Source organism: Phalaenopsis equestris, unplaced genomic scaffold (assembly GCF_001263595.1).
Source record: "Phalaenopsis equestris unplaced genomic scaffold, ASM126359v1 Scaffold000099, whole genome shotgun sequence".
Taxonomy (NCBI): Eukaryota; Viridiplantae; Streptophyta; class Magnoliopsida; order Asparagales; family Orchidaceae; genus Phalaenopsis; species Phalaenopsis equestris.
Window position 1 is genome coordinate 805587 of NW_018164541.1, and position 14091 is coordinate 819677.

General features: G+C 32.7%; 1 protein-coding gene across 1 annotated transcript in view; it reads right to left on the bottom strand.

The window, feature by feature from the left end:
• Positions 1 to 7812, bottom strand: part of LOC110020541 — a gene marked incomplete at its 3' end in the record, with an annotated part of 12684 nt that extends 4872 nt beyond the window's left edge. The window contains 3 exon segments of the mRNA XM_020718680.1: positions 2989 to 3230; positions 7083 to 7143; positions 7296 to 7812. Coding sequence (XP_020574339.1) covers positions 2989 to 3230; positions 7083 to 7143; positions 7296 to 7796 — 804 coding nt within the window.
• Between the last annotated feature and the right edge of the window lie 6279 nt (positions 7813 to 14091).

Here is a 14091-nt window from a genome sequence, read left to right on the forward strand (position 1 = left end):
TTTTTTATAAAAAATATATATTTATAATTCTCACATTCTCATTCTCATCGTAGCTTTCTAAGAAATAATTAACTATATTGTTGAAGTATTTTTAGTATTAATGTGTTAATTGATTATGAGCATCACTAATGCCTTAAAAGAATGCACACAACTTTTAAAATAATTAATAAACTTACAATTACCATTTTATAATTAGTGAAAATTTAAACGTGCATGTTATTTGTTTAATCCATCTGGACGCAAAGAACCAAATATGCAAAATTTAGCCAATAATATCAGATTATTATAGATTTTACAAAAAACTAGCGAACCATAATTTTTAATCGTAAACTTTATGTTATATTTTATGAAATTAACAAAAAGCATTTTTATACATTGTTTTGATGTCTGTGACATATCTTACATCCACTACTACTGAGTTAGTCATTCAGTTGGAAACAACAAAAAAAAGTGGAAACAGTGGGAGCAATAAGCATACATCAAAATCTTTGAAGGTTGGAAAGTTGAGAGGTTTGGAAGTAGAGGAGCTAAATTTACCTGTTTCATGAACTTCAATAGAGTCCATTCTTGTTCTCGGTGTTGAAAGTCTTCCACTGCCATCTGCAAACACACTATTGTCTCCTAACTCACCAGTAAAGGTGTATATAAAAAATTTACCTGTTTCATGAACTTCAATAGAGTCCATTCTTGTTCTCGGTGTTGAAAGTCTTCCACTGCCATCTGCAAACACACTACTGTCTCCTACCTCACCAGTAAAGGTGTATATAAAAAAGTTTAATATATTTTTTTAAATTTTTTGAGTTGATGCAAGTCATAAGTGTATGTATATTAAAAAATAAATGTAATTCTTTTTGTGTAAAATTTTGTATAATTTTTTTTTTGTTTTTTATTTGAGATTTTATTTGTATTTTTTTGTATTCTTATTTAATTTGTAAATTTTAAAATTTGTAATGAAGTTGTTCGTATTTTGTTAAATTTTGTAAAAAAATATTAATATTTTTTTGTGTAAAATATTGTATGAAATTTATTCTAGAAAATTTTTTAGTTAATTTATGTTTCATGAAATTTATTCTTGAAATTTGTTTGGAATTAAATTATTAATACAAACAGTTTTTTTAGAAAATTTATTATGTTAATTTTATTTTAAAAAATAAATGATTATAATAATTTTATATTCTAATGAGTCAATTTCGAGCTGAACACAAACACACTTAACACACTGTTCACGAGCTATTTCGAACACGAGCCGATTTCGAACACGAGTCAATTTCAAACGAGCCGAACACGAGTCCAGCGAACACGAGCCCAGCCTGAGCTCGCTCAAGCTCGGCTCGTTTACAGCCCTAAATGTAGTGAGCACCATGATGCATTTGAAGCATGTAAGGTTAGCGATTTTTTGGGCTACTTGCAATTTTCATTTGAGGATTGGCATGCATCTTAAGGAAATGAATTGAACAATGTTAATTTTGTCGGTCTAGATTTAGATTGACCTGCTGATGGATTTGAACAATTATGGATGATTGAGCCAATCTTTTGTTGATTTAACTCTTTCATCCCTCTAGTGACAATGAAGTGACAATAATCGCCCATTGACAACTTTGATGACTGCTTTGGCGTCAAGTTGAGATGACTTATTGGGTAGTGATGGCAGCATTCAGAAATAATGGAGGAGAAGATCACTTTGGATGCTGAAGGAGAGAACAATAGAGGCCATGAGGGTGTATTATGATCTGACTACACCAATTCACACTTCGACATAAATTGTTCAAGCTTAGCAGGGTGCTCTTCTATTAATGGATACTTCTACCGTAAGTAGTGAAGCATTAAGAACATGTCAAGCCTTTAATAAGCTCGTCTTGGACTAGATTATGACCATGCTTTTCTCTCATGCGGTCATAGGTTGTTCAGGTTCTCAAATCACAAGAAAAACTCTTCTTCAACTTGAAAGTATCTAATTTCACATTTCTATCAAGTGGAATATACTTGTACTCTAAGACCCGTTCCACTGTCTAGAGTCATCCGAACTCATTCAAATCCATTAAACCCTCAAAATCCAATAGAACAATCTTCACACTAAGTCACCCTCTCTCCTCCTACACTCAAGGACGAATCTACAAGGAATCAACACTTTGTTGCTTGATGCTTCTTAGTGAAAAGCATTCTCATCTTCTTCCTAATCTGGTTAGTTACCATCATAATTGTGAGTGACCTCGTCATGCTATCTTCTTTCAAAATAAAAAAGGTTATACTATAGTTGGAAAATTTCTCGTTGCATATCTTCCATGGTAAGCCCTTGAATATTCCTTTGGGGGCTCCTTAGCGGTACGGTAGTTTATTCCCCGGGGCCAAGGTGAAAAATTTTTATCTAAGGCTGAACGAAAGTTAGGTTTAAGTGAAAGGTATAAGGATGATTTTTTTATTGAGAAAGAATAGTTAGGTTTCATAGATTTAGGATTAGGGCTTGTATTTTTAGGAAAAAAAATCTAGGGTTTAAAAGCTCTGATATCAAATGAATATACTGTAAGATACCTAGGAGTTTGAGAATCAAATATCATGTGGGAACAGTTATAGAATAGCAAGAAGAGGAGCATATGGAAAGATGATGAAATATGCAAGGAAAATAAATAGTTCTGACAGATATCCCAAAGTAAAACAGCAATAAACACTGCTATCCAACAATACCGACAATATCAAAGTATTTACCATCGAATATTCTATTCAAACTACATAAAAATAAATAGTTATGACACTTATCCCAGAGGAAAACAGCAATAAACATGGCTAACAATATCAACGTATTTACCATCAAATATTTTGTTCAAACTACAGGAGTCTACTTTTCATTCTCATCTTTAAATAAGAACTACTAAAATCCATCCCATGTAATCATGCCTCACTTTATCCTTTCTACTAACAACTCTTGATTTTCATTTAGGCATGGTTTCAAGGAAATAAACTAACAAAAATTTAAAACATTGATGATGTTACCTGAAGTTCCTCCGAACACTTGATGGCTACTGCTGGAGGAAGGAACCTTTTCAAAAGATCATCTTTCTGCAAAGCAACCGAAGTCTCAACCTCACCAATTTCTCCTTCGTTTTCAGTGCAATCCATAGCCATGCTAGACTTAATCTTAGACAGCTCAGGCACATCCAAAGGTTGAAGACATTCATATTGACTGTTGGGCATAATTGCCTGAGAAGTCACTGGTGTTGCTCCATCAGAGTGCCCTACAAACACCAACTTGTCAAATAACTAGGTTGAGAGCAGAACAAAGAAGCTACCTCAGAGCCTAAAAGTTGCATTCAGACACTAGCCACTGTAGTGACATTTGTATTAAAACCACAAGAGAAGAAGATGATTAGAAAAACACTTTCACTAGGCACCACTTTAAACCAAACTATTCACAATTAAAATTTAGATCATGAAGTACTCCCATAATCCACAAACAATAAAAAACTTCAAAATTTAATAACCAAACTTCTTATCCATTTGCATTCATGCTTTGTAATTCCATACCACACATATTTCATTTTACATACAATCAGAAAGCTAACGTGGTTTAAAAACATATGAAAAATTTTAGTATAGATATAAAACCTAAAAAAATAAACGATCACTTAAAACATACTAATTCATTAATAAATTTTAGTATAGATTTACATAAAACTGAAGAAATGATCAATCACATAAAACATGCTAATCCTTTAATATTAATTAAATATCAACCAAAATCTATTACAGTACTCCAAAAGAAAGAGAAGTGAGGTAATACAGAAACTTCTGAAAGAAAAAGACATGAAAGCGGAAAAGTTTGGAGTGTTGTGATAGGAATAAATTAAGGCTATTAACCTAGGGTTTGTCTATTATGCATGGTTTTGGTGGCTGCACTTTTCTTCTTTTCTTGTGGTATTCCCAGCGGCATCTAGAAAGAGACGATCTACTTCTCGTATAGTAGATCATCATTGTATCTTGTTTGTTTGCATTCACTTTCGTAAGAGCAGCCCTCATTTGAGTTTTTCCATCTATCCATTGTCATTTCGTTGTTGTTTGCTCATTGATTTTGATTCTGAATCGTATCAGATATCCTTCTAATGGATAAGACTGTAGAAAGAGTTCAAGAAAAATATTGATTTTGATTCTGAATCGTATCAGATATCCTTCTTATGGATAAGACTATAGAAAGAGTTCAAAAAAAATATGAATTATTGAGGTTTACATTGGAGTCTAAAGGCCTTAGTTTAAGTAGATATAAAATTGAATATATGGAATATAGTTTTAGTAGTAGTAGCTCTAACGGTAGAGTTGTAGCCATGGGTGATCAAATCATTAAAGGGTGTGAACGTTTTAGATATCCCAGGTCTATTGTTCAAAGTGATAGTGATATAGATAGGAATGTTATTAGTAGAATTCAAGTTGGTTGGTTAAAGTGGAGGAATGCATTTAGCCTATTGTGTGCTAGAAAAATTCTAGTTAGACTGAAAGGAAAATTTTATATGATGGTGGTGAGACTTGCAATGCTCTATGGGACTATAGAATATTGGCCATTAAAAAGAAGCATAAATAAAGTTAAGTGTTGCTGAGATGAATATGTTTAGGTGGATGAGTGACTTGACACTTAGAGACAAAATACGAAATGAATATATGGCGGATAAGATTAGAGAGAGTAGTCTTAAATGGATTGGTCCTGGCGGATAAGATTAGAGAGAGTCGTCTTAGATGGATTGGTTCATCGACCATCTGATGATCCCGTTAGGAGAGTATATGTTTTAGATTCGATTTATATTAAGAAAGGTGAAGGTAGACCCGTTAGGAGAGTATATGTTTTAGATTCGATTTATGTTAAGAAAGGTGAAGGTAGGCCTAAAAAAATTTCAGCATGTTGTATAAAAAATGATCATAATCTATTAGAATTAAATAAAAATATGACACTTAATAGGATGCAATGGAGAAAAAGGATTCATGTAGCCCACCCCACTTAGTGGGATAAAGTCTTGTTGTTGTTTCTGTTGTAGAGCTTAAGAGGCGGGTCAAATGACATAGCACTTCATTCTTATGACACTTATTTCACATTTTCAAATTTGTATTATGCTCCAATATAATTCATAATAACTTGAACACTTAATCATCGAGATATTGTATGCTTCGGCCTATTGGCTCATAATTATTTCTCATAAGTGTAACTTTTCAAGAGGTCATCCATCCCAAAAAATACTTCTGCATAAGCAAGCGTAGTTTTTGAGTTTCTGATGAAATTTCAACTGCTATACCAAAGAAGTCTCGATGTTTAGCAATTCACCTTTATTCTAAATAAGGGATTTCACATATTAAATGAATTTTGCCCGAAGCAATGTTTAGGTTAATGCCTCGATGAAAATTCCAAGAGTATTCACTTAAAGGTTGTCCTTACAAGAATGCAATCTAAGTCAAAGCCTCATCAATCACATCAATCATGTCTTGATATGAAATTGATTAACATATATTATTAAATTATTTTTTTATGAAAAGTGTGAGCCTTCAATGATTCCCCCCCCAGTCAAGTAAAAAGTTCAAGGGTTTCTTTTATTCTTCTTCATGCATCATGGAAGTGGTTTATCTAAGCTCAATTGAGATTGGGGCCTCACAATGACTTTAAAGGCTAAAAGAAGGAAGATGTTGGATGGGAAATGTTCCCAATCCTCACTGAAGATTGGGAAATAAAGCTGCATTGTCTTCGTTGTTCCCAATTAGAGGAGTGAAGGCTGGAGTAATTGTACCATCGCCTTCATTATACCTCGTGTTCGAGTGAAATCTAAAGTAGGATTGTACCATCACTTTTGTAGCAAGGCATGAATGAGTTCAAAATTAAAAAAATCGTTGTTATAATTTTGGAAGTGTGGAGATGTGTGGGCCAAAACAATTTCACCAGCCTTATGGGATCACGTAGGATGAAGTTATGTTATCATTTGCAAATAAAAGCAAATGTAAGTCAAACACCAAACCACCATTGTAGTCCATGAAGACATTTATGGGGAAGCATTGTAAGAAGGGAACCAACTGAAGAAAAAAGAGTGCCCTCATGAATCTTGACAAGGGGTGATCACCCTTGCACAAAAATGCACATTGAATTGTATGATTTACATTAGTGCAAAATGTTGCATGTAAAACAATAGTTGACATACCTAAAGTTCTCATAGGCATCTGCCTTTGGCTTGAGCTAGCTTCATGACAACGCAACAAAAAAAAATTGGAATATCAACACCCTGCCTAAAACTTAAAAACATTGGGAATGAACTCTGATGTGCCAATCCTTGAAGGAAAAGAATAAATAAATCAATTCAATAGAATTTCCCCTTGGGCCAAGTGAAAGTAAGAGAAGAAACCTGTAACTTAATCCAAGATACTATCTATAGGCTCTATGATAAAGGGTACTTTTAGTTATCTAAGAGATCATGCAGTGGAGATGAAACACATCTTCTACAATCTATACCAAACTAAAACGCCCTTTGATCAAATGTATGATTCTCCAATCTATTGGAATGTTGATAATAAGGCATGTTGCATCTAAGATTATCATGCACTTAGTAAAGATAAATGTATGATTCTCCAATATATTAGAATGCATATTTCCTTTTCTGATTCTCTACTTAAACCCAGTGAAAAACTGAAGTATAAACAAAATTAGATTATGTTCATTCTTCAATTTACTGGTTATTCCTGCAAACCAAACATAAAAGAGAACTTTTGTTCACACAATTTCTAAGAAAGTTTGGTTATTCCTGCAAACCAAACATAAAAGAGAACTTTTGCTAACACAATTTCTAAGAAAGTTTGGAAATTCTTTAGCCATTTTCATCCATTTCAATTTCATCGCCCCTCTTTCATTTCCTTCAAACAAAACCTCAAAAAACATATGCATACTAAACGCAAAAAGTAGTTAGCCAGGTTTCAGAACTAGCAAAGAATGTCACCAAGCACAATGGCTACATAAGACCCAGAGGCAAGCCAAAGTAATCGTTTCACATCAAATAATGTGCCTTCTTGGAGTGTTAGAAACCATGGTTCAATAATACATTGCCAGGTCAAAATTTATGAATGCTTACCATATGAACCTTGCAGCTCAGTCCCAATAAGAATATCAGCACCGCCCTCTATCCTTTCCTCCTGCCAAAATCACATAATAAGCATCCTTTCAGGAAAAGTTAAAAAAAATTAAGAAAAAGAAACTTAGAAATCCGTAAAGGTATCAGAGATGGAAGTCAGAAACAAAGAAGCCCTAAGGAATTTAAAATTCAAAACCATAGAAAACCAATTGCCTCTGTTTCAGGAGATATAGCTGCCTCGTCATGGGCGTAATCCACTATCGTCACCGTAACACTACTCATTCTCCGACCTACGGCAGACTCCTGCATATAAAAAGGAGGTACAGGAGCTACAGGAGGAATGTGAGAACCCATGCTAACAGGAGAAGATGGCTGGGACACAAAAGTCCGTTGCTGCCACGAGGGAACGGGCTGCGGCAAGGCAGAATTTGGGGCTTCGTAATCGGTGCCGTCCAAGGGACGAATGGGAGAAGAAGGGGTAAGCATTTGAGGGTTATTGTCTCGAATAGGAAACATCAGGCGATCGTTTATGATCTTACCATCACTCAAGATCACGTTCGCTTCTTCCCCAGCACCGCTGCCTTCCGACTGCATGGCGAAAGCGTCTTCATCCTCTTCATCATCCCCATACAAGGAAAGGAGGGCGATTCCCTCGGCTTTCGCCGCCATCATCGAGAACCTCTCTCCCTCTCTCTCTCTCTCTTCATTCCGCATGTCACTTGCACAGTCAATAAAATCAACCCGGAAAAAAAAAAAAATCAGTGGAATATTAGTTGGAGTTATTCTCTGTTATTCAGATATTATTATTTTTTAAAAATATTTTTGATGTTATAATAACACAATAACACTTCAATAACACTTGAATAACACACAATAATACCGAAATAATACATAATAACACATGAATAATACGGAAGAAATATTTTTTTGTGTTACTGAAGAGATTTTATTTTATTTTTCTGTCACTTTCGTGTGACATCATTTCATTGGATTTCGCACATAACTCTACGTGCGGAATCCTGATGCAATATTTTCTTATCTCTCTCTCTCCTCTTCTTTTTTTTTTAATTATGGGTAAGGGTCGTTAGGTTTTTTTTTAATTATTATTTTTTTAATAAACTAGCAAATGTACCACATAATTCTTACGTATTGACATATCTTGCTCCTAAATTTTATATTTACATGCATAACACTTATGTTTTAAACCTATGCATGAAAATATACATGTCACTTTTAAAAAATGATAATAATATTATTTTTTATGTGAAATTACAGATTTGAGATATATGGGTGTAAATATGAAAGTTTAGGTGTGATATATGTAAATAACTTGGAATTGTAATGTCCCATTTTTTTTTAATATTTTGCATACATAACATGCAAAATATTATTATTTATATATCTCGATATCTCAAATTTTAATATTATGAAATTTTCACGTGAAATCTACTTCTGCTAACGGTCCCATCTACAAGCTCATCGCCATCTTTATTCTCTTCTTCAAGGAAACATATTTTGATTACACAGGCATTCAAAAATCTCGAAAACTCTCATATTTCTCCTTTCTTCGTCTGCTTGTACCACAACAACGCGATCGTGGCATGCAAAGGTATCTGAAACTCCCATCTTTTTTCTCTTTTCAGCGTGTTTCCACCCAAACAGTAAAAATGTCAACTTAAAAATCTCGTTGGAATCTTAAATCTTGTTTTGCCTTAAATCCAAGTGAGGGAATTAAAGAAGTTTAAGCTCGCAAAGGTGGCGAATGGGAGAAAATAGGAGAAAAGTGAGAGTTTCAAAGTAGATGCGGGGCTTGAGGAGGATAAAGATGAGAGTTTTAGTGATCTTTGTCAGTTGCGATCCAGTAGTTTTCGTAACTCTGACAGCTTCACCATAATTTAGAAAAAAGTATTAACATAAGTGGTTTTCACATGTGACTTCCATAATATTAAAGTTTAGAGTGTGAGATACATAAATAGCAATGTTTATAGGTTATGTATGTAAAAAACCTTTTTTTTGTTAGGCATAGTTGGTTTTTTTTGGAAAATTTTCATACGCATAACACAAATTTCTTGGATTTACAAGTTTGTATATATCAAATGTTGTTGATTAGATCTCTTATGGATCGACGGGTACGAACAAAGCATGCGCCATTGATTATAATGAATCAAGACATCCTAATGACAAAGTTATGACTAAACCACCAATCTAGAGTCAACTAATTTTGAAGCTAGTGAATTACAGTTGGGCATTGATCGAGCGATGGGCAAACCAAAAAGCTAGAAAACGTGAGAATAGATGAGTGGGAGTAGTTGAGAGGGAAAAAATGACCCAGAGATTGACCAAGATTATGAGTCGGTTAACTCAGGTATCACTCATGAAAACATCAGTCGGTATGAGGGTGAAACATTGTATAGCTGTTGATCACATAATAGGGACCAGATCTATAGGGGTTCGACAAATTAAAAAGTAATAGAGTACAATTGTCATTTTATGGTATCTTTAGTCATCTCAATAAATAGTTGAATGTTAAATGTATAGGATTCATGGCAACTGCAGAAAAAAATAACGATTCTCTCTTTCTCTCTCTCTCTCTCTCTAACCACTCTATTTTTTGGGTGTGATTCACATATAAATTTGGGATCAATACCCTAAAAGATGGGTTTGTGGATTATGCCACAAATAAGATGATGATTAACTTAAGAAGAAGAACTCTAATGTCAAGAAAGTGTAAATAACATGGATTGTACTTGAGAATTTGTAATACTACAAATTATTGCGCTCAAAGAATAAGTAATAGAAGCCATCAATGATGTCCTAACTCAAGAGAGGGTCCCATCACCACGAGTAACGATGTCCTATTATTTGTGAAGGACGATTACAAAAAAAAACTAGAAGAGCTCCTTTGACTCCGGAAGGATAATAAGACACTTACTACCCAGACCTTGAAAACTCAAACTCTTGTTGACCTCACTTTTTTATCAATTTTCTCTTGGCAAAAACATTCACTTGTCCTCCCATGGGAGGATATTCCACGATGAAAATATTATCGAGCTCAAAATAAGCCCAAAATGCTTTGAAACATTAGCCCTGACCGGTGTAACATGCCTATTTCTAGCCGAGTTACTCTACGAGTGCCATAATCAGGCCAACCTGGAGCGTAACTATGTTGCTTTACTCGAGGGAGCAACATATATATGTTTGGGGCAGCGTGTCTACGCTATTGCTGTTCTATCTTCAACTGCTCCAATTTGAAGCACCATCTTTTACTGCCTTTGACCACCACTACTCTACTCCTTATATGAGCCTTCTACGCACCTCTAAACAAAAGAATCTATCACAGCTTTCTTTTCCTTGGCTTGCTCCCCCACTTTGGTGTTCATGTTTTGTCTGCTTCCCTTCCTTGGTGCTCTTCAACTATTCACTGTAAGTTTTCCTCTACTACTTTTCTACTAGTTATTATCATGCATCTTACATTTCATCTTATTTTTCTTCTCTGCTTCTTCCAATTCTTTTGTATTTCTTCTTCAATATTCATCTTCTTCATCTATTTTCTTTTCCTACACTTTAACATCATCTTCATTTTCTTCTCTTAATTAACACACTAGTTTCTTCTCCCAAACTTTGTCTTCTTCTTTTTTTGATTAACACACTCCCATCTTCTTCACACTTCTCTCCTTCAATCTCCTTTTTATTCTACTTTCTTCTTCTTCTTCTTCTTCTTCTTCTTCTTCTTCTTCTTCTTCTTCTCATAGTTAATACACTATCATCATATTCATTTACCTCTTCTATTTTATTCTTTATCATTGCATATTCTTTTTCTTTTTCTTCTTCTCTTCTCACCACTACACATTTCACCTATTCTCCATGTAATTACTTTCATGTATGATTATGTGATGTTTATCTTCCATATTTTTTATACAAAGTTACTATATTCTTCATATAATTACTTCTTGTTTGATTATATGATATTTATTTTCAATTTTTTTTATTTAAAATTAATTTATTCTCCATCTAGTTACTTTCATGTATACTTACATGGTGTTTATTTTTTTTAATATTTTTTATGCAAAGTTAATATATCCTCCATGTGGTCACTTTGCATGTATGCTCATGTAATGTTTAATTTCATATGATTTTCGTTTATGAAGTTAACTTAATTTCCATTTAAACTTTCTTTGTCATTTATCCTCACATGTAATTCTCTCCATGTAAATAGATAATCTCTTGGATCTCTTTTTGCTCTTACACTCATCTCTCTCTCTCCCTATCCTACATTTCCTCTACTAAAACAAAATATTTACTGTTTGTATGTACTCACTATCTATATTGGACTCTGCATCCTAAAATTATTCAACGGTATGCTAATTAATATTACTATGTTATTATTATATTAATTTAGTGATAATATACCTAAAAAATAGATGGAATTATCTTTAGAAATGCTTATTGAATTCCTTAAAAAGAATGACATCCATTTTCTTACATGCCAAAAATAAGCCAAATCAAAATTATTGATCAAAGATAAAATGTATAATATACATTGCAGGTTTAATTCCATAAAGCAACAAAAATTTATTTACACTGAATTTATTATGTCAAAATTTAAAATCAATCACTTATAAATCAAGCAACAAAACAGTGTTTCTGCTGAAATCTTTGTTTAGACATATAAAAGTAGAATAATTGTTGCATCAGGACTCCTCACGTAGAGTTAGGTACAGAGCCCAATAAAATCACACACGTTGAGGTAGGTGTTATTTTGTGTTATTATATGTTACTCAGGTTTTATTGTATTCTGGGAATATTCTCAGTGTTATAATAACACAATAACAACACATACATCAATAACACTTGAATAACATACAATAACATCTGAATAACACACAATAACACCTGATAACACGGGAGGAATATTCTCTTATGTTATCACATATTTTATTTATTTTTTTATTGTCACTGCTACATATCGTGATTTCATTAGACTCCGCATGCAACTCTACGTACCGAGTCCTGATGCAATATTTTCTCATAAAAAATAAATGATGAAAAAAATAACAAAAAATTTATAAAAGTTTAAACAATGACAACTGTTTTATAATTTATAAATCTAGGAGTTTAAATATGCTAAATTGTAATTTATTTCTATAAAATTATTAATGTAAACATTTAAATAAATAAATAAATAACAATAATGTAAGGCACGAAAATTAAAGCAATAGAATAAGGTACCGAACAATACATATATGTAATAATTAATCACGCTGAAACTGACGCAGTTGTCTTTATCGCATTGAGCCAAGTGTTCAAATAATCCTCTAAAATTATTTTAATTTCAAAATTTATAAAATATCAAAAATAATTTAAGATTTTTTATATTAGAGTTAAAATAGTACTCGGATTAGACAATTAAAACTCAATTTAAAAATGATTAAAGAGACATTTATATAAATTATGATATTAAAATAATTCATATAGATATTGAGAAATATTGTAACAAGTCCCTCTCATTGTACTTAACTTTTTGTTGAGAAATTAGAGAGAAGAAAAATATGATTCGACACAAATCCAGAAGAACACACAGAGATTTACGAGATTCGGCAAAGATACCTACATCATCAGGAGCAGAGCGGTGACTTCCTTTTCAATATTTAGAAAAGAGTACAAAATACAAAATTCAGAATCTCAGAGACTCATCTAAGGTTACAAACATGACATATATATAACACTATAATATAATATGTAATTACTTAAATTACTTCTATACGAAATCGCGGGGTGTTGCCCCCGCACCTCCAACCCGCATAATGAAACTCTCCCGATCGGACAGATAAGTCCGCTCCACTCCGCTCGTGGGCTACACTCCACTCCGATCTGTCTCATTTATGATATAAGAGTCATACCTAACACTTCAACCCAACATTATTTGTCAATCGCTATATTTAAAACATAAAATGATGGTGAAATAAATAATAAAATTTAACCTGTCCCGTTCATATATTTTATTTATATTTTTGTATTCTTCAGTTGCACGTGAACAAGTCATAACCAAAATTTAGCTCTTGAAATTAAATTTTATTGGGCAAGGCATTTAACGAATTTGATAGAGAATTTTTTCTAATTAAGAGTCTGGTTGGAGCAACTGTAACCTATGTACAAAATAATAATTTGATGTTCAAAAGACTGTGGTAGCTATTATAATTTCTTTTTTAAGTCATACAATGGCTAGAGAACTGTGACTGCATCAAGTCAGGAGTGATGTGAAAACACAGATTTCAACGTCAGCTTTTTGAGAAAGCTGTTAAAGATTTCAACGTCAGCTTTCTCATGCAGTTTATCCAAAAAGACAAAACTACAGTGTGGTGTTGCACCGCCGCTCCAAACATACCGTAAGTCTACTTTATGTGTATTATTTGCATGTCTAGATTTTCAATATATTTTAAGGATATATAAATTATATACTATATGACATAATTATAGTACAAGTTTCTAATTGATTGACAAGAAGCATTCAATCAAATTACTTGAATTCAAATATGTCACATATAAAACAATATTGTGTTAGCATATTAATGCACGTATGGAACATTTAACTTGAAAGTGATATAAATTTATTATATTTTAAACTATATGATAATGTAGTCCATGAGTCACACATTTCATAGAAGATTTTTTTTTTGACAAAATTAAGATAATATGTCAATAAAGTATGGCCGCCCATTATGATCTTATCTTTCATTCACTTTTTTTTTATATTTGAACTAAGGATATAACATTTGTAATATCTTGATTTTTTTTAAATACTTATGATAATTTAAAAGTTATTCTAAAAATATTTTTTAATAAATGAATGTTAGTACTTTTAAATGTTAGAATTGATTTTAAAAATATGGGCATCTTTTATAGGTAGGGGCAAGGTGGGTGCAGTGGGGCCTTTCCCCACGGATTTGAGCTAATAAATCTTTTTAAATATACTAAAAACACTCACAACCACCAACTTATTTTATTTTTT